Raw genomic sequence first — 21,398 nt, forward strand, 5'->3', positions numbered from 1 at the left:
GTTGAGATTATTTGTAAATCTAGAACTAGAAGAGACAATGGTTTAAATGACACGTTATCAAAACCTTCTCATTTAAAGTTGGGTTAAGTTGTATAAAAGCTGAGACCAACTAAACTCCTGAAAGACGACCTAAAATCTAAACTATTTAAAATCACACATACACCATATTACGTCAAAATGATAATATTGTGTTAATTAGAAGTCGTTCTGTATCAAATAGTGCAATCCAAATTGCTGATTTTGTTACTTCTAAAAATCCAGATGACCTCAAATTGAATACACATTTTAATATTACTAAAACCTGACTAGTCATACAATTTCTCAATTCTAGTAAAGAGGAAAGGAATTAAGTATACCTAGCAGAGACGTTTTTTTGCGTCTTCTCCTGGACCGTGCAGGTAGAAGGTCAACAGCCAGGACGAAAGCTACCAATGTGCCCTCTTATAGGGGGAGTTTCATGTGCCATGCCTTGTCGTGACCTTGTCAGAGGCTCTTTCTCCCTGTTGTCCCTTGCCAAGAGCACTTTAGACAAATACACTTTTTTTCAAGCATTCTGAGATGTCATGTCCAAGAACAGAACATAAGAAGGAAACCAAGAGCAGTGATTCAAATAAGTATACTGCTATCAAACAATAAAAAGACAACAGTTATAAAAGACTGACTCAATCTAACTCATATATTCTGTTCAAAGAAGTCTTACATATTCTTAACCCTCAGATTAGTGTTCGTTTTCAAATGTAAAAGGATAATGAAAATCCGCCCAGTGGTGGTATCTAAGGGGAGACAGAAATTGAGTCGACATTATATTCAACTAGCATTCATGAACAAAGCACATAAATCAGTTGTCTACTGATTAAGAATGGCTAGGTCTTCAAAACAAAGATGAAGAAAAGAAGAAAATGAAATGCAATAATAAATCAATATAGCTATCTCAATGGATATGTATCTACATCTTAAACCTCTTGTTTTTTTTAGAAAAAAAGCCTTTTGTAATTACGATCCTGAATGCTTCTATCTGCAAACCTTCATAAGATACGAGGATGGGCTCAAGGTCATCTCTGAACTCCCTGTTTTTAGAGTTTCTGGTTTCTTGACTGGCGTGCCACATCCGCTGAAATCAAGAACTCGAGCTTCAGTCTGGAGAATAACTCAATGTTAGCAACAAATTAACATTTAATCAAAAACAAAACAAGTGTACTCCTTGTTGTCCCTAAAGTGGCAGACATGCTGGGGGCAAATTACTAATATCCTATGATTAAGGGGAGAAAAACAAAAACACTCTATTTTTTATTGTCCATATTAGCTATCATGTGATATATGATACACAAATTCTGAATTAAAAAAAAATAAATCTAGATATTTCTGCTAAGCTAACAAGCGTCAATTGAAATTTAATGACAGGAAACATCAACAAAAAAATGTGATATTTGATTATTAACATAGGTGAGATGCTTCTGATTTATCTGGTGCCAAGTCAGATTATAAAGTAAGCCAGTTTATATCTTGCCCAGTGACAACATTTGATTTTGAATGATGAGGGATGCGTATTAACAATAGAGCCTTCTCTTTGAGATGCTTGATGTTAAGTATACTTCATGTTGATGAAATTAGTTACAATCTGGAATGCCCATATTTGACATAGCACGTGCAGCATGTTATTTGTGAATATAGTCTGGCAGTGCATTTTCTTGAACTCAAATATTCACTATGAAAACAACTAAAATCTGTATCTAAAGCCAAAGTTGATAGTCAAAGGTAACAAATACCACGATAGTCGATGGCATCTGTAAAATTTTCAGCTCTTTGCCACAGTCCGCGCTTTCTTCTGATAATTTCTTGTCCTCCAGTGTTACAGGGCTCCCACTTCTCAGCAACTCCTGGGCCTCTGCAACTACCTCAGCAGTGTGCGCGTTGAACTGCTTCAACAGCCCAATGGCATCATAACTTCGATCTCCCGGGCTCATAAAATATCCTAAATCCTAAAATTAGGAGATAAGAAATTTGTTACATTTGCTTTTGAAAAAAATTATAATTAATACAAAGACAAAAAGTCCATTTTAGTCATACAAGTTTATATCTTATAAGGTCAAGAAGAGGGCAAAAAAAACTAGATCTTCAATTTTCCTATGGAAAAAAATATAATAAATAGCAAACTATAGAGAAAAGCAGGATTTACATATGTTTTTTTATTGACTTAGAAAACATCTATAGAGTCCCTATACAACTATAGGGGTGGATTTTGGAAGACAAAGAAATATCATGCGACAAAGGGTTTTTAAACCATTACTAGTGTTAAAACTACTAAGAAAATACAACTGATTTTCCTCTAGCTATAGGTTGATACCAAGAGTCAGCCTTTAGTCAAATCTACTTTAGTACCAGCTGAGCTAACAAATCAAAATCAAGACAACCAACTTAGTGTATGTTATTTTTATATGAAATTCAAATCTTGAATTGTGGAGAGGAAAAAAGAAACTAAAGACTTAAATTAAATTAAGTAAAACAAAACTGAATATATGTGTAATTGAAGAAAAGAACCACTAGAATGGTTAAGATGAAATGATATAAAATTCCTACCAACAATTAAAAAGTTCTAAATGTCTTAAATCTACCATTTAATAAGAGGATATGGGCAAAGATATTGTAATAAGATAAAGAATTAGTTATCAAAATGAAATATACTTCTACAATCTCATGTGACTAAAGTGCGCCTCTAGGGATGGCAACAGGGCGGTTTCGAGCCGGGTTTGGCCAATCCCAGAACCCTCCCCTCCAGAAAAAAATGAACTCGAACCCGGATCCGCCCCGTCTACTTTTTCAACCCGCCCGCCCCGAACCCGCTCAAAACCCGACGGGTTGGATCCGCCAACCCACTAAGCTTTAATATATATATATATATATTATACGGGGCCGGGTTTAAACCCGACCCATTGCCATCCCTATACGCCTCTTAACCAAGAGGAAAACTTTACAAGAATGTGATATGACTTGTCAGACTTTATGAATTGCAGTGCTAACACTGCAGAAGCAATACGTCAAGTAATTTATATCATGAGATAACCAATTTAATTACCCTAAATTCAAGGTTTAAAATTTCAACCCGTGCCGAGGTTTCGGTCTTGGAGCGGAACGATACGATTTCGATACTATATCGTGCCGTGCCGATATAGTTTCGATATTTTTTAAATAAAAAATATATTAATTAAAAACTAAAATATTTAACATAAATATTTAAAAAATAAACAATATAAAAAATAATCTTTTAAAAAAGGAAAAGATATGAAAATAGATAAATAAATAAACAAAAATTTTATTATAATTTTTAAATTAAAATAAATAAAATATAAATTAATTAGATAATTTTATTAGGGATTAATAAAGTCTCTTTAAATTATCTCCATCATAGCTAGGAGTTGATTAATAATTAACCTAAGTTTAATTAAAAAAATCTGAAATCCGACACCACTCGCGAGCCCGCACGACTTCGGCGCTATCGCGGGGTTGCGCAACAAGCCATGGCTACGGGGATTACCTGACTCCTTCGGCGCGACCGCAGGGTCGCACGATGCCTCCGCGACGATAGCGGAAGGGTTATGTGACCCCTCCGTTGCTGTTGCAGGATCGAGCGATCCCTCCGCTGTGACCACAGGGTAGCGCAACACGTCGCACCTATCGCGGGTCTAGTGCCGGGGTCGTGCCGATGTCGATTGCCTAGCGGAACGAGATGTTTCGCCCGTTTCGACCGTCTCGGCACGACACTTTAAACCATGCCTAAATTAGATGATATAAATGAATTACCAACAACAACCAAGCCTTATTTATCCACATAGGTGGGGTTGACTATATGAATCCTTCTACGCCATTGAGCTCTATCTCCTACTATATCATCATCTATATTTAAATAAATTTTATTTTATTTTATTGTTACTAACCAAGCTTTTTTGGTCAACGTCTTCCTCGTTTGATGTGGATATTTGTCATAGTTTCGCATCACCTAACTGGAGCATTTATTGGTCATGTAAGTACATATTTATATCATCTTAAACGTATCTCTGGGAGTTTTCCCTCCATAGATGTCACCCGACTTTCTCTCTAATGCTCTCATTTCTTATCTTGTTCATCCTCATATGTCCACAAATCCACCTTAATATTCTCATCTCTGTAATTCTTATCTTCTTCTTATGTACTCGAGTCATAGCTCAAGATTCAGCTCAATATAACATAGCAGGTCATATCTTTAATTAGTTTAATATATATACTACGTTAACACCTCTCTTTTCTAAAATTCTCTATATAATTTCTATTGGAAGTCTATTATAAGCTTTTTTTAGGTCAACAAATACCATGTATAGATCTTGTTTTTGTTCCTGATATTTTTTAATTAGTTGTTGAGAATATGTATAACTTCTATTGTCGACCTTGCAGATATAAATTCAAATTGATTTTTGATCACCGTAGTCTCCTTCCGTAATCTTTTTCTATTACTCTTTCCCAAAGTTTCATGGGGTGACTCATTAGTTTAATATCCCTATAGTTTGCACAATTTTGCACGTCTCTTTTGTTCTTATATAAAAGAACTAGAGTACTTATCCTCCATTAATCAAATATTTTTTTCGTTTTCAATATTAAGCTAAATAACTTTGTAATCCATTCAATACCTTATTTCTCTAAACACTTTCATACCTCTATCAAAATATCATCTAGTCCAACTATTTTTCCATTTTGCATCCTATTTGAACTTCTTCTACTTCTAAAGTTTGAATTCTACGATAAAATTTAAATTTCTATATTCATTTGACTTATTTAAATTACATAAGTTAAGTTGGTCACTGCTCTTTTATTTCCTCATCATTTACCGGTACTTTATTACATTCATTTTTAATACATCTTATTTAGACAAGATCTCTTATCTTCTTCCCTCTCGCTTTAGCTATTCTGTAAATGTCTCTTTCCTTTCTTTTATATCCAATTTTCGATATAAGTATTCAAAAGTTTCATTCTTAGCTTCATTTACTACTTAGTTTCTTCTTGGCTATTGTATATTTTTTAAAATTTCTTTGTTCTCACAAGTATATAATATCTTATAGGTTGTTCATTGTTTTTCACTTTCTCCTATATTTTCTTATTGGTTGTTCTTTACTTGGTGGCGCATGCTTATTTGACTCACTGAGTACACTCTTGATTACTATTTTCAAGTTTGATACCATTTTATCCCATGTCATATTTAAGTCACCGTATATTTCGCATAATACTTGTATTCCTATCCTCACCTTAAATATATTTTGTTTCCTATCCTTTAACTTCTACACTTAATTCTATGAGTAGTATATATTTTCCTTCTATTGATACTATATTTGAGATGTATATCTAACACTATTAACTTATGTTGGGTAGTTAAGTTTTCTCTAGAGATGACCTTACAATCTTAACAAATCTTTTTATCCTTCTTCCTAATCATAAGAAAGTCAATTTACGATTTATTATTCCTACTTTTGAACGTGACCAAGTGTTCTTTTCATAAAATCCAATTAAGTTTTCCCTTCTTCATTTTTTGTTTTTAAGCCATAACCCCATGCACCTATCATATTCCTCATTTCACTCTCACATGCTCATTTAGATCTCCTTCTATTAAAATCATTTCATTTGGTGGAATGTTTGGTTATGCCTCATCTAGATCGTAGCAAAACCTAGATTTGGCTTCTTCATCTAATCCTATTTAAGGTTCATATATGCTAATTACATTAATAGTTTTTTTGTCACTACTATCTTGATAGCTATAATCTTATTCCCTTTCTAACTACTCCAACAACTTCATCCTTTAATGGACTATCTATAATAATACCTACTTCATTTCTTGTTTTACTCATTCCTATATACCATAACTTAAAATCCGAGTTCTCTATCATTTTTGTCTTCTTTCCTACCTCCATTATTTTACCGTGAGAGCTCTTATATTCCATATTCTAAATCTTAGACCATTAGTTTTCCTATAATATTTGTCCTTATCCAACTTATGGTGTAAGAACTATTGCATATTTAACACTACACCCAAGATGTAGCAATCCTAGCTAATATGTTCCAGTCGGATCCTACAACACAAACTCTTGTATATTTAACACTACAACCGAGTTCTCATGGAGATGTAGCAGTCCTTACTAAGACTAGCTAGCAACCTAACACAACCCTCACCCTTTCTCATCTAGGCTAGGGACTAGCCATGGCGGACTTTTATTTTTAATATATGATAACTATATATTATTTACATAATATTTAATAAATATATATTATTATTATTATAACAATTATAAAATATAATAACACTTTTACAGATTATAACCCACATGTTCGTATAACATATAATTAATTATATCATCGCTACAAGTTTATATTATTGTTACAGATTTATAACTTTGTTCTCTCTTCTCTCTCACGACGTCATCGCAATAGCTACTATCACAATTTGGCCAATGACCATCGGCAAGAACTTCCCCAGATACTTTGACTGACATTCTCTCCTCTAACCACATCTCTCACCCACCTAGATAATAGACTTATGCGTGTTGAAAATAAGAAGTCAAAAAATCGTCGTTGCTCATCGTTGCTATTGCCTCTCACTGATCAACATTTGCCATCGCTTTCCAGTAAGTTTTCAAGCATTTTATAGCCCCAATCCTCTTTCTCATGATTGCCAAATGAAGTCAATTCAATTCCTTTTGTTGTGCTATATACCGACATTAGGCATGCAAGAAATTAACAAATTCCCACTTGATAAACAAAAGGAACCCTATTGACCTATGTTGTTGTTGGGACGAATGTGTTTGGTGGGATATAGGTGTTGCTCCAATAACAGTAACAAAAAAAACATTTGTATTGAGCAACAAGGGTTGGCACCTAAATTCTTAGTTGAAGGAGTTGAATCTATTAGCATAGGAGGTGTAAGGGCTATAGGGAGACTAAACAAAGCATTAACCAATATATTTAATTGATTTGAGTACTACTTATGAAATTTTTTATATAGCTCTTAGACTATAATTGGGACAAGCACAAAACATATAGGATAAAGAAGATAAGGGCAGAGCTAATTTAGCACAAAAGTTATTGTAAGGAACAAAATATTTTTTATCTTCAAGTAGTCAAGATGAATTCACTTAGTAGATAGTATATTTTCTTACAATATAATCCAAGTATGCCTGCACAAAGAGTCGCAAAGTGGAGAAACAAAAGTGAGACAAGTAAATCAATAAGATGCTTTATTTCTAACCTCAAATGTAAGGTCACTGCTAATTACATGCCCTGGAAGGAGAGAATTCATAAACCAAGGTGACTTCCATGCTGAAGGAGATTCAATCCCTCTTTTGATGCCAGGAGTATCACCAAAGCTGTAAGGACAAAGTATTGATATTTCAAAGAGCATAAACAGAATATATTGTTTCACCACAACATACAAGCATTCTGATGTTCAATTTTCTAAGTCTAATCATACTTCTTTAGTGACAATTTTACATTTTGTTTGTTGTTTTTGAAAAGAAAATTAGTTCATCTAAACCTAAAAAACTAGGCTGCCTTTTATTGAATAAACCCCCTCATCATATAGAGTATGGTGTACCACAAACACAATATTAGACTAAAAATCACTAATATAAACCTATTCTAACACACCCCTCAACTGCAACATGATGTTGTTAATGCTCTACTGCATAGCTTTAGAAAGTTAAGAGTGTAAAAAAAAACTAGTAAAATATTAAAAAGTTGATCTTTAATTGCTCTACAAGGAATAACAGTTATATTTGAAAGAACTACATCCACATGAAAAGAAACCATCTACTGTACTATGCATGTTTGATGCATTCATAGACAATACTACTTGTAATATAAGTTGTTGCTTTATTATGCATTTTCATAGACAAAATTAATCTACATGTTTTCTTTAATATAAATTGTTCCTCCTTATCAGCACTATACAAAAAGGCAATAAAGTTGCTTATGAATTTTCTTACATATTTAAGTGTGTGATATCATCAATTGTTGAACTGCATTTTCCAACCACTAAAGGAGAAGGCCTTGTTGATTGAACAGAATATTTTGCTATTTCTGGGGCTGAATCAAGGTTCTTATGGGTTTCCACAACACAAGGAGAAAGCACAATAGGGAAATCTGCCAATTGAGCACAAGGTTCTATTTGACCATTATTTGGCTCATCTGTAGAATTACTGATAGTTTTAACTTTCAATGACTTTGCACTTGTAATAGACAATTCCCTGGACGGTCCTTGATCCTTTGAGTTGCATGCAACAAGTGCTCGAGATAGCTGTCACAACAAAAACATTCAAAGGATTATTTCTCAGTCAGGTTGGAAACTAAAACAGAAAAAAAAGGTTTAATGTCTAAACCACAGGAGAAACTGGCTCACTCTGTTTTCAGTTAAAAATACAAAACATTGATGATATTTATCGATTGATTGGCAAACCCAACTCAGATATTTTTGATGCACCGATATAAAAAACTGAATGGGCCAAGAAAATTTAGAGTATTGTCATGTTTAAATAATCTAGTGAATTTGTCCCAACATTGTCCCATGTGCCATGAACATTGTTCCTCGTGCGCCTTATTATCCAAGTGCTCACTAAATAAAACTTGACTTTTAATCAAATCAAATGGATTGTAGTTATACTAAATAGAGTAGCAAAATTGGCACCTATACTCACCATTCTTTATACAAAGAAGAGGTCAATTTGCATGGATAAAGGGATATGATTAGACCCAATGCTCTCTGATGTCCACTAAAATTTAATTGGTTATGCCATCTATTGGGCACCAAGACTGCATTTCAGTGCACATGATTATTTCTGCACTAACTTAATGACTTAGTGGGCACCTTTACAAAAAAAATGATATTGGGAGGTGTGTGGTAAGAAGTCATCTTACTAGATTTCAAGTAATTTTGCAAATATCAGTTTCAAATTCAACTATCATGAATAATCACATTTTTGGTTAATAAGTATTAAGGCCATATCTGAGTTTGAAACCTTTGGAAATTTAACTCATGAACATGTTCCCCTAAGTAGGCTACCATGCACATTAAAGAAATTTAAATAGATAAAAATCATCTTGAATTTAACTGAGGGAGATGTTATGGTAGAACGCTCAATCTACTTTTAAATACTTAATGAAGCAGATAAGGAAAGCAAAGTGCAAAGTAAACAATAAAAAAAAGGCACAAGACAAGAACTTAAAACTCCAGAGATAGAAGAATTTAGACCAGCATTTTGTTGAAAACAATTTATAACAGTTGATTAGTTGCATAATTTAACAGGTTTTTTTTTTTAATAACTATCACCCTCTTTTTACTTTATTTTTAATACTAGTCACAGGCCAAAAGGGTTACTGGTCTTATAGTGGATATACTTGTTGGTAAATTATCTTAGTACCACTTTTTTTTAAATTCATTTCATGTCTTTTCCCAACTCAACTATTATTGGTTGGAGTAACTCATCTTACTTAGAGTAATATAGAAAGGATAAGAATCATACATATATTACCAATTTGGTACACTTTCTAAACGGAGCCTGAATACTTTATTTTTATTTTTCCAAATGAACCATAAATCCTCCTAATTGAAAATATGGATTCCAAAATGCAAATATAAATAAATTGATCTAATTACACATCATTCACCGAATGATTGATGCTTCCCTCAATAACTATCACCCTCTTTTTACTTTGTTTTCAATACTAGTCACTGACCAAAAGGGTTACTGATCTTATAGTCGATATACTAAAAGGTAGTGAAGTATCTCCACACAATTAAAGAAATTGTCAATACATAAAACGCACAACAAAATTCAAATGGTACATGAACTCACTATCCTTCTTGAAGCACCAGAATTCAATTTGGTTGTAGCATTTAAAGTTGTTGGAGAGGATGTCCCTTTACCAGTACAGTCTGTTGCATGCTCAGCAAAATGCATTATGTTTTCTTTGTCATCATCCAAAGAAGGTACATTCTGCTGATTATCAGAAGGACAATTAAAGGCCACCTCAGCACAATTGGGAGAAGTCTTGTCAAGAATAACTTCATTGTTCATATTAATCTCAGAACATTTGTCATCATAATCCAAAGGAAATGAACGTGAGGTACTAACCATATGTTTGCCAGGTTTCTTGTCAGCTCTCTGTTCCACTAGAGGTGACAATAATTCACGTTGCCGCTTCTTCATAATAGATGGTGTAGACATGAAACTTTTGGCAGCATTTTTGAGAAGGGCATCAGCTGAGTCGTCATGAGAAGGTGAATCCCAAAAGTTATATGATGTAGAACAGTTCATAGGGGACATCATTAATTGACGAATTCCAAGAGGACTATATTCTTGCTGAAAATTTCCAGAGGATATGAGATCGCAGCTGAAGAATGGAATCTCTGAGCTTGGTAAGCACGGAGGTTCATAAAACAAAGCTCCAGACTCTGTCATATCTACTGACAACATATCTACAGACTGCACATTTTTGTCCACATCTCTGGGTGTTAACTTTAGATCAGGAGTAACAGAAACCATATCTTTGGAATGTGTTTGCTTTGCAATGCCAATCTCCTGCCCCTTACCTTCCAGCAGAGTAACCTTAGGCTGACTGCTATCAGTGTGGCACATCGAAGAGCAACTGGGATAAGCAACACCATTGTATGAACATGTAATGACTTCCTGATCTTGAGCTCCAAAAGTGACTTCTCTGGTTTCAAGAGCATAACATCCATATAGATTTTCATGGACAGTGGTTTGGTAAGGAGGTGCTAGGGCCACCAAATTGTTGTTGCAATGGGAAATTCCAAGCATGCCACATGAGCTTCCAGGATATACTTGATTCGAAAGCATAGTCAAATTTTTATAAGATTCAAAAATTAAAGAATTACCGGAATTCACAGCAGAGGAGTCTGAATTTAAAAAATCTGGAACACCAAGGTCAATTGGAATTTCCTCTATATTTCCTTGACTAACACCTGAACCATAAAGGCAGTTGTCAAAGCAACCAATCTCACATATGTTAACATTACTCTGCTTCTCATGATGATCTAACAAATTTGGCCATACAGAGAATTCATTTGTGTTGTTTCGCATACAAAGGTTATTGTATTCTGACATTTCTTCTAAGTCCAATGATTTCTGGGAAACTTCTACTGAAGAATTATTTGATAATTTGTATGCTCTCATATCTTCGGCATTTGTTTCTGGTATATTTTCAGGTATTAAGCTTGGAGATGTAGAAACTTCATATTGTACTTCAGGAACAACACATGCATATTCATTAATGCACATGGCAAAATGGGAGTCCTGAAACTCTTCTCTAGTAATGTTTCTATTATCTTTCTTGTCATCATCAATTGGTACTTTATTGACAAGTTCATCAGATTGAGAGCAGCACAAATTGGCAGATGATGTTTGGCTACGTTCTAATGAATCCTCATCTTCTAACCTTTCTTTTCTATCACTCTCATTGCATGTCTGTCCATCAACTAACAGAGAATTTTCAGCATCAGGAATCCCTTTAAACTGAGAAAGCAATCCTGATGCAAGGTATGAACTTATTTTCTTCTTTACTGAACTATTCCAGTGATTCTTTATTGCATTGTCCGTCCTGATGGTGCAGATGCAATAAAACATTATAAAAAAATACAGCTGGTTTATCAAGAAAGTGATATAGTTTTATTTGATGAACTAAAGGTTCAAATGAGCATATGTTAATGAATGAAAGAAATGCATTATCATAGTATGATATCCAGGCTAGCATCGTATATAAATATTACACCATTATATGGTTAACAAAGCCTGAAGTAGAACTAATTTTGTGTTTTTTTTTTCTTCCAGGACTAGGCTGTACATTGAGAAATAAGATAATGAACAAAGCTGCCTTAAGAGGCCAACCCAGCTAAAATAATAGCAGACATATATTCAATTACTCCTTAAAATGTAGCTATAGTAGTTAGACAAACAGCATCAAATGGACAAACATAACCTTTAAGACCAACTCAAAACGACCAGAAACAAACAAGGAGGAAAAACTAGGAGTTTATTCTCACCTGCCTGGTAAGTACTTTGTTAACTCTGCCCATTTATTTCCATGTATTTGATGAGCAATAATCAGTGCTATTTCCTCTTTTTGAGTCCATGGTTCCCTATTAATGGAAGGATTAAGATGATTATGCCACCTGCAATTAATTCCATAAAATGTTAGTTTCATCATGAGTTCTGCAATATAGAATCAAACTGACAATGTTAAAAGAACAATAAGCACAAAATCTCAACAAAATTCTAGGATATCTTTATCTTCCGCACGTACTTATCTTTCAAAAGGACGAAAATAGTTGCTAAAGGATCACGCATGAACATAAATTTAAAAATAAATAGAAAATATTACATGATGTAGAAAAGGGAATTGGAACGAAGGTTTTAGTTATTCTGAGATTTAGACTGTGATCAAATCTAGTCATTCTATTTATTTTACTTTTAGAAGTTAGAGACTCAGAGCAGGTGCATTTGTTTGTTAATATGATCAATGCTGCTAGAAAGAGTTCTTCATGATTCTCTCAATGCTAGAAACTTATGTTCCTCACTGAAAGGCATCATATTGATTTCCAAACCCTCACTACAGGGTCAAGCTCTTCGGATAGGTAGAAAAATGATCCATAATACAATAAATAAATGGGTTAAATAACTTAAATCAATCAAGAGCAAATCTATTATCTAATATTAGTTTACCTTGTTAATAGAATTAAAACTGTCCGAGTGTTAATGAGCAAGTGTTGATCATAAACTGCCTCCAACCTTGACTCTAAGTTTCTTATATAGGCTTTACAAATCCATAATATAAATCAATTCTATATTATATAGACAAAATACATCAGGTCTATCTCTAAAAGTAATAGAAAGTAGAACATTAAATACAAACACAGTGCAGATCTGAAAATGATATAAATGTTTGAACTGGTCTAAAGTCTAAACCTTTCAATGGGTTCCCTTTCACATCATCAAACTCATAATATACAGACAATATCAACAAAAGCAACTGCCTTCAAGTTCAAGAAACAAACAGAAGAATTCAACCTTGGCATGCTCGAGTCCAATTGAATTTAGGCAGATAAAGTATATGGCTAGTACTAGAAACAGAGCCATAATTTTTTTGTCTTTACTGAGCAATGATCACCCCGCTACCATTAACTACAGGTGGAAGGTGAGTTGATATGGTTGTGCCTTTTAAGATAACTGAAGGGTTCAATCATCAGTTTATCAGACAACCTAAGGACCAAAAGAAAAAGAAAATTTTAGAGTTTTAATAATATTCTGAACAAAAAATTGTTGTAGAAAATGAGATAATCTCAATTCTCCAGAGAAAACAAGATCCAGTATGGTAATAGAATTTTATTTATAAAACTGAAAAATGTTCGTTGAGCAAGCATTTATCTTTCACATTTCAAAACAACTTTTCGAAATCAGTCTGACTATTTCCCTAAAAACATTACCTACAAAATTTTGTAAAGGTGAGAGACTTTATTCCTACATCGTGTCACAAGATCTCCAAACTAGTTGTAATTTCTTAAATAGAAAATAGGTTATATACCTGATAATCAAATCAAGATAAGGTTGCTCTAAGTACTTTACCTTTCCCTGCATTGCTTTCCAATTCGTCCAGGTAATGCTTGTGCAATTGCTGACCATTTCTTGGGTCCGAGCTTATTTACCATTTCAATTATAATTTCATCTTCCTATGATAGTGAAAAATAAGAATATATTAACCTATTTAAGCCTTGAGAAAATTTCAACGAAGAAGCAAACTTTGTCATGCTGATCAACAAAATATTCTCACCTCCTTTGACCATGGTCCTTTCACAAGATCTGGATTCAAAACTTTTTGCCACCTATGTAGGCATTGGACATCAGTCCGGTCTGGAAAGCATTCAGCTGCAAGTCAAGAGAAACAAAGAAAATATGTGCCTAAGTCTAAGAAAGGATACATAACAAGAACCAAATGAAAATTGAAAACTACTACTAGACAAAGAGACATTAAAATTTTATTAAATCAAATATTAATTGGATAATAAAATAAAGAAAAGAAACTGAGGGCACAAGAAATTTTAAATATATAAGAAGCATAAAGTGAAGTCCGAAAATTTTGAAACAGAAGTGAATAGATTATGAACATCACAACAATAGCATCTTAAAAATCTGTGTTTTAAGCATTTGAAACACGGTAACTATGATTGGTATCATTCAAATAATATGTGAAAATAATGTGTAAAAGGCGCGATCATGAAAATGTAATTTGCAAACATTGACGAAGATAGCATTAATCGAATAAAGAGAGGCAAATTCCCAAAGGACGCATAAGTTTTTGAATGCTCAAAAGGCGCACCTCATTCCCATTTTACCTCTCCGTCATAAGTTGACTCTTCTCTTTCCTCTCTTCTCTTGCATGTAAGCATCTTTTCTCTTTCCTCTCTTCTATTTTTTTTTAATGTTGATTTTTAAACACCATCACCTCTGTGGTGCTGTTTTTTAAAAAACCAGCACCACAAAAACAATAAATAATGACATATTTAGACTCCGAAGCATTGCAGAAACCCATAGGAGTTAGAATGGATCAATCAGAGCTCTCTAGGTCCATTAATGAGTTTTGACCGAGACACATTGATGGACCTAGGGGATTTGGATTTCTGAAAAGTTAACATGTAATAGAAGAGGGTAGCTCAGTAAAGGTATTTATAGTGTCCATGACTGTTCTGACATCTCTACGATAAGTTATTTCTATGTGTCAATTGCCTTAAAGTCATAAACTTTGAAAACCTTCGGATCACTACTGTTAATGATTTCAAGTTGATAACTCTAGACACAAATAGATTTCGGAGCACTTCGGTAACCTATAGCACTTGGAATGGGTTCGATCTCTAGGTCCATTAATGAGTTATGGCCTAGAGAGCTCTGATCAAACCCATTCCAAGTGCTACAAGTTTTTGAAATGTCCCGGAGTCTATATGTGCTAGAGATATCATCTTGAAGTCATTGACAACTGTGATCAAAAGGTTTTCAAAGTATGAATTTAAGGAAATTGACACATACACATAACTTATCGTAGGATGTCAAAATCGAACGTACAACAACAACAATCAAGCTTTATCCCACTAGGTGGTCAACTATATGAATCCTTCTATGCCACTAGGCTCTATCCCCTACTATATCATTATTTATATTTAAATAAATTTTATCTTATCTTATTGTTGCTAACCAAGTTTTTTTTTGATCTTCCTATTCCTCATTTGATATGCACATTTGTCATAATTTCACGTCTAACAGGAGTATATTTATAGGTCGTCTAAGTACATAGTCGTAAATCTTAAACGTGTCTCATGGAGTTTTCTCTCAATAGGTGCAACCCCAACTTTCTCTCTAATATTTTCATTTCTTATCCTTTCCATCCTTGTATGTCCGCACATCCACCTTAACATCCTCATCGTTGCAACTTTTATTTTTTGTTCATGTGCTCGAGTCATAGCCAACATTCAATTTCATATAACATAGCAAGTCTAACCGTCATTTTGTAAAATTTTCTTTCAAGTCTTAGAGGTACTTTACAATCACAAAGAACACCTGCTCTCCTCAATTTCAACCATCCTGTTTGTAATCTATGTAAGACATCTCTTTCAATCCCTCCATCCTTTTACAAAAATGATCTTAAATACTTAAAATTCTCATACAACTCGTCAGCTCCTATCTTAACAATTGCCTCATTACGTCTAATATTGTTAAACTTAAATTTCATATATTTTGTCTTTACTCTACTACGTCTAAAACATTTCACTTCTAGCGTTTCCCACCAAAATTCAAATTTAGCATTTACTCCGTCATGTGTCTTATCTACCAAAACAATATCATCTGCAAATAACATGCACTGTGTCTCATCACTATGCTTAGGCTTGGAAAAAAGGTTTAAAATTTCAATCGTATTGAAGTTTTGTAATTTCAGTATTGTATCATGCCATGTCAATACGATTTCAGTATTATTTTAAATATAAATATATCGATTAAAAATATTTTTATTAATATTTGATTGTTATAGACGCTTACTATTGGGTTATATTTGAAATGTTGAATGTTAAGTTCAAATTTTGATATTATCTCGTGAAACATGTGATGCTTGTTGATGAAAAGTCAATTTAGGGTTAAATGAAGTCCATCAAGTAGACACGGTAGGATCAAGTAGCTTTAAAGTGAACTTAATATCTTTAAAGAGATTAAGAAGTTTTTTTCTCTCTATTTATCCTCATGGACAGATGGAGAAAAAAATAATAATGAAGGAAAAAATTTAATGGATAGAGGGGAAAAAATAAGAGAGGGGAAGAAATGGGGAAAGGAATTGAAATTAAGTGTGTTCAAAAAATAATGAAAATGGAAAAAAAAACCTCTCGGAGGTCGCTACGAGGTGACATAGGCCTCACGGCTCTAAACCCATGTTGATGCCACTGTTGGTCGGAAAGAGTAAATTCCGCCCGTGCTGACTAACACAGTTTGGTATTTTATACCATGCTTAGAAGTTCAGTCCACTTTGATACCAATTATAACGACTTTGTTGGTTCAAAAAGAGGCATAAAATACTAAGTTAAGTCAATAGAAGTTCACTCATCAAACTTATAAAATTGTCATATTAGCCCATGACTCACTAAATTGGTGTGTCAAAATGACCATCAATTGAGTCTTTATGTCCTCGTCAATAACCAAAGTCCAAATCATTGTCCAAAAATCACCTCTAGTTGGTTCCATGTGCTACCTAATGACTACTATGTCATCACCCAAGCAACCCAGAGTTCTTTGATATATGATAATATTAGTTCACTAATATATGCCGATAAACCAACTTAATTAATCAATAGCTCCCCTAAACTAGGGAGTCGTATAGGGGTGGAGCTTCAGTGTGGCACTGTATTGGATCGCTTTAAAAAAAAAGCTTATGTGGTTTACACTCTCAAATAGACCTTTGTTGGTTATACGGGCCATTAGCTATTAAGCGTAATTGATTATTCGACTAGAATAGAAGATATCAACCTCTTCTTTTTCTTCAAGAACAAAAAAAAAAAGATACCTTTTTTTATTTTACACGAAACTAGATTGTCTAGGTAAACCTCTAAAATTAGCATTTTCCCAAGGCAAATTGTTAAGAACAGTTATACAAACACAATGCTGAAAAACCAAAACTACCACTTTGCAAGCCGCGACGTCAATGCAAGGCAGCGACCAACTCCAGTTCACAAATCACAACGAGGCCACATTCATAATCAAGAATTAGCCATTAAGTCCAACTCAAAAGCAAATTTCAAAAGAATAAAGAGGTCAGCGTTGCCAATTTTTCGCGGAACAAGGGGAAACAAGTTTAAAGAATTAGGGTTACTTTTGATTGAGCTTCCTTGCTTGCTGAAGAGTGCGGAAGAAGTAGGCACGTAGTTTGCTGCAGAGTGCGGAGGCTGGAAGGCATGTGCAGAGGCCAAAGGGCAGAGCGAGGGATAGGATGTGTGCAAATATGAAGTTTAATTAAGGCAGTGTAATAATTGATTTGTTTTTGTCTGGGCTGTATATTAAGTTTCAAATTCTGAAACTGGAATTTAGGAAACCAAATGATCAGAAATCAATTTTATTTCTGAAATTGCCCTTTTGGTTCTGAATTCTGGAACTTAATCCAGAAAGTTTATATCTATTATTGCTAAGGAGATTTGAGCTCGAGTTTTGTAAGTTGGTCGTGGAGAATTATGTATATATTTTTTTGTCCAGGCCCAGCTGCCCACACTGGGTTGTGCTGGCTCTGTCCTTGGTGTCATAGTATTCGCTATTTAGGATAACTTCCTCATCAAGATCCAAACTCCAAATCATGGTCTAAATTCATACCTAATGGATGGTGGCCTAATGATATTTCCATCACCATACATACATTCTCTCCAAGCACATCATATGTTTAAAATTAGATATGTTTTTATGTGAAAAGGTCACAACCTTCATATGGGAACTTTAGCTTTGTTAGGTTTAGCCACAAGCCTAAGAAAGCTAAAGCCTAATTTAATAAAAGCTCATTTAAGTATGTAAATCCCCTTTTAAAAGTCCACAACTATCCATGTGGGATTAGTGAAATTGTCCAAATCGCGATCATATTACGATGAATCATACTTCATAAGTCAAAGTATTGGTCAATTATAATTAATGCATTCAAAACTTGTGTAGCATAAATGAAAGGACTAAGATGAATGTGTTTAATTACTATAATGACTAAATAAAAAATGCTACAAATTGGGAGAAATTATATGTATCTCTAATAGACAATAGAGTATACAACATGGAAAAAAAATTAATATGGTATAGAGATGTTCTAAACATGGCCAATAAATTATATAGTGAGATCAAGTTGAGGCAATTAGATTGAAGATGTGAAAAATAGAAAGAAACTAAACAAAACTCTATTAGATGTAAATAAACATGATTTAAAAGATTTAATTACTACTAAGAATATAGCCCTAAATCGAATAGTGGAATAGGACCAATGTAACTTATACTACAAAGTCAAGCCTCATAACTTGTTGAAATCTTCTTGAAAATAAATTTGCATTGAGTACTTTGAATTTCTTTTGTATCGGTTAACAATTTCTCTAGAATCTTGAAAATGATCGAGACACAAGCATAGAATGCGGTATATAATACGAGATATTGACAATACTCCACTAACAAATAAGTTTATATGAGAATAAAAAACATAATTTATTCTAACACCAACCATTGTCTATTATAGTAATAGCATACCTATCTTTTTCCAATTTTTGCCATTAAAATTCTCAACTGCTTTACTCAATATATCGTCCTGCATGCAAAAGAAACATTCAGAAAAAAGAGCAAGCAAGCAGACATTACATATATCACTATGATGACAAAGGACAAGAGAAAACCATTTTATCAAAAATAAATCACAAGAATTTTTGTCACTATTAAACAAGTGGCATGCAATCATAACATCAGCAGTTCAGATTGCTGATGTGTTTAATCATCATCAGTAGTCAACATGATATAGAAAATAAAAGAAAGATTAAAGTAATGAATAAGTTTACCATTTCTCAAATGTTAGCAGTTCCTAAACATCTAAGAGGTTGCAAGGGCAAAGAATAAGTATGGACATTGAATTTTTAGAAATCATCCAGAAAGCAAAGATGAAGAGTATGACAACAAAGTCAAATGAGCACTATTACAAGTCATTGAAATTTGGAGGCTCTCACAATCACTTATAAGTTGTAATCTTCAGAATCACACTAGCAACAATTAGAAAATGCATTTAAGATGATTTATAATAATATATAGGTAGGATATTGAATGATGGTTGAATGTATCATTAGAGATAAGGACCCAATAAAAACTCTCTCTTAAGAGAAGAGATAATGATGTTAGACAATAGACATGCTGACATGATATCTATAAAGGATGATAAATCAAAAAAATCCATTATAACATATAGTTCAGAAACACAAATAAGTCGACAACCTAGCTAAAAGTTTCAAGGAAAGTACCAGATATATGCAAATTGCAGCAAATGTGCAATATTTCAGAAAAAAAAATCATCAAGTAGAATATTTGTAAGACAAATAAACAATAATATTTAAAAATGTAACAAATAAGAAATTGTGCTATTTAACCATCAAATTCTTACCTCCTCAGGTGTCCACTGTCCTTTGGTTGATCGACGTGTTGGACCAGTAGTCCTCCTAAAATAATTTTGTAAAAAGATAATCAGGTATTTTTCATTTTGTAATTCAAAAGGAGGCTTTTCAACATTGATAGAATCAGGAATTAGCGATTCAAAAAGTAAGCATTTCAACAATGATAGAATCAGAAGTTAACTAAAGAGGAACTCCAAATGAAAAGGAGGTTCTTGTAAATGCAATGAGGACAAAGAAATATGCAAAAGCCGGACAGGCAGCCAATACATACCCATTCAAGGATCTTTGCTTCTGGATTTCATAGCCATTCACATCATGAACAGCACTGGATGAAGATACTTCATCAGTATGAACTCTTTTTCCTTTATCACTCACCATTCTCACTTACTAACGCCTCAACACTGGTTATCCAATCCAAATTTGGTAGCTGTGATTCTGGATTAACTTCCAAATCATCGGAAAGAGATTCCCCAAGCACGGGAAAAATCATAGGTAGTAGAAGCAAGGGAAGAAAAACATCAACACGCTGCACAAACCAACGATTCTGCTCAGGGAAAATGACAATGTGAATTAGTATCCAAGTGCAGAACATAACATTCAAAGGAGAACTCCTACAAGTTCAAGAATGGAGAAAGAAAAGCTTACCAATTTAATCAGAAAATTTTTTAAAAAAAAACAAGAAAAGCCCAAATTAGAGACATGACTACCTAAATCGCAAGTTGATAAGCTGAGCTAACAAAATCATATTAAAAAAAAACACGAAATGGCAACAAAATTCTAATTCATCCAACATAATCCGAGTCAACGCATCCTTCCAAAACCCCAAAAACAGACCCGCAAGAACCGATCCGTTAAAATCACTCAGAAAAAGAAACATCGAAACGTAAATTGCGTCAACTCCACCAAGAACTCCCGGTTTCAGAGCCTCATCCGCCTAAAGAACGAACAGAAACCCTAATGGTGAACGCGTGGAAACCATCCAGACGAAACGAAAAGTAAGACGAGAAGTGACACCTTGCAGAGGGAGCAGAAGAACAATGAAACCGATCACTTTGCTTCAGAATCTTCAGATCTGCGCCAGCCTCCTCCCCTTCTCATCGCAAAAGCGAATGAGGCTGAGAGATTTGCTTTTAATCGTCGACATCGCAAAAGACGATTGCTGTGATCGATTTCGAACCCTACATTTGTACTCTTTCAAGGTCAAGATCCTTCTTCCACAATTCAAGATGGCATCTCCGCGGTCCGATTTAAAGGCCCATGCGGCCCGCTTGGCAAATTTGAATCCCAACGGTTGCCCACCGGCGTAGCCGGTCAATCGGTGGATAACAGACGAATAGTATTTGAAAGAAAACAAGTCAAAATATCATCTTTTAAGTCGAATTTTCTAATTTTTTAAACATGTGTAGTTAATATTTTATGTTATATTATTTTGATATCTTGCTATTCATTCTCTTTTTTTTTCCCATGTTACATATTCTCTAAGTTGTTTGTACTTGAATTTTGTTTTTTAACACTTCATCTAGTGTTTATTTCCCTTAATATTAATAATTAAAGTAAAAATATTTTTAATAATTAGAATAGAATCTTTTATATTTAAATTTTCATATATTCATTTAGTAATCTCGTTGCCAAGCTCCAACAAATAAGATACCATTTGAAGTTAACAATGGCA

At 33.7% G+C, this 21,398-nt stretch overlaps 1 protein-coding gene across 5 annotated transcripts; it reads right to left on the reverse strand.

The window, feature by feature from the left end:
* Positions 1-167: 167 nt before the first annotated feature.
* Positions 168-20,943, reverse strand: LOC122045380 (transcription factor MYB3R-1-like). Of its 5 annotated transcripts, none has more exons than XM_042605583.1 (13): positions 20,741-20,943; positions 19,998-20,270; positions 19,717-19,771; positions 18,822-18,879; positions 13,855-13,949; positions 13,650-13,753; positions 12,071-12,199; positions 9,864-11,628; positions 7,998-8,308; positions 7,262-7,379; positions 1,767-1,979; positions 1,024-1,137; positions 168-553 (listed from the first exon to the last, which is right to left on the reverse strand). In XM_042605583.1, exons 2-13 carry the CDS (start codon positions 20,102-20,104, stop codon positions 545-547), a joined length of 3,078 nt encoding a protein of 1,025 aa, XP_042461517.1. In that variant the 5' UTR covers positions 20,105-20,270; positions 20,741-20,943; the 3' UTR covers positions 168-544. The 5 variants fall into 5 exon arrangements, with proteins under 5 accessions (XP_042461517.1, XP_042461519.1, XP_042461518.1 ...); XM_042605585.1 differs by lacking the exon at positions 168-553 and having other exon boundaries at positions 982-1,137; positions 9,864-10,004; positions 10,143-11,628; XM_042605584.1 differs by lacking the exon at positions 168-553 and having other exon boundaries at positions 982-1,137; positions 9,864-10,007; positions 10,143-11,628.
* Between the last annotated feature and the right edge of the window lie 455 nt (positions 20,944-21,398).

The sequence above is a fragment of the Zingiber officinale genome, chromosome 2B (genome assembly GCF_018446385.1).
Source record: "Zingiber officinale cultivar Zhangliang chromosome 2B, Zo_v1.1, whole genome shotgun sequence".
NCBI lineage: Eukaryota > Viridiplantae > Streptophyta > Magnoliopsida > Zingiberales > Zingiberaceae > Zingiber > Zingiber officinale.

What these genes read in the sequence shown, in the direction of transcription:
- LOC122045380 (XM_042605582.1), bottom strand. Translation starts at nt 20,104, where the DNA reads ATGGTGAGTGATAAAGGAAAAAGAGTTCATACTGATGAAGTATCTTCA. An exon ending in GGAAAGCAATGCAGGGAAAG is followed by an intron (nt 12,200 to 13,649) that starts GTAAAGTACTTA and finishes AATTAATTGCAG; the next exon opens with GTGGCATAATCATCTTAATC. An exon ending in CTGGTGCTTCAAGAAGGATA is followed by an intron (nt 8,309 to 9,863) that starts GTGAGTTCATGT and finishes TTGTTGTGACAG; the next exon opens with CTATCTCGAGCACTTGTTGC.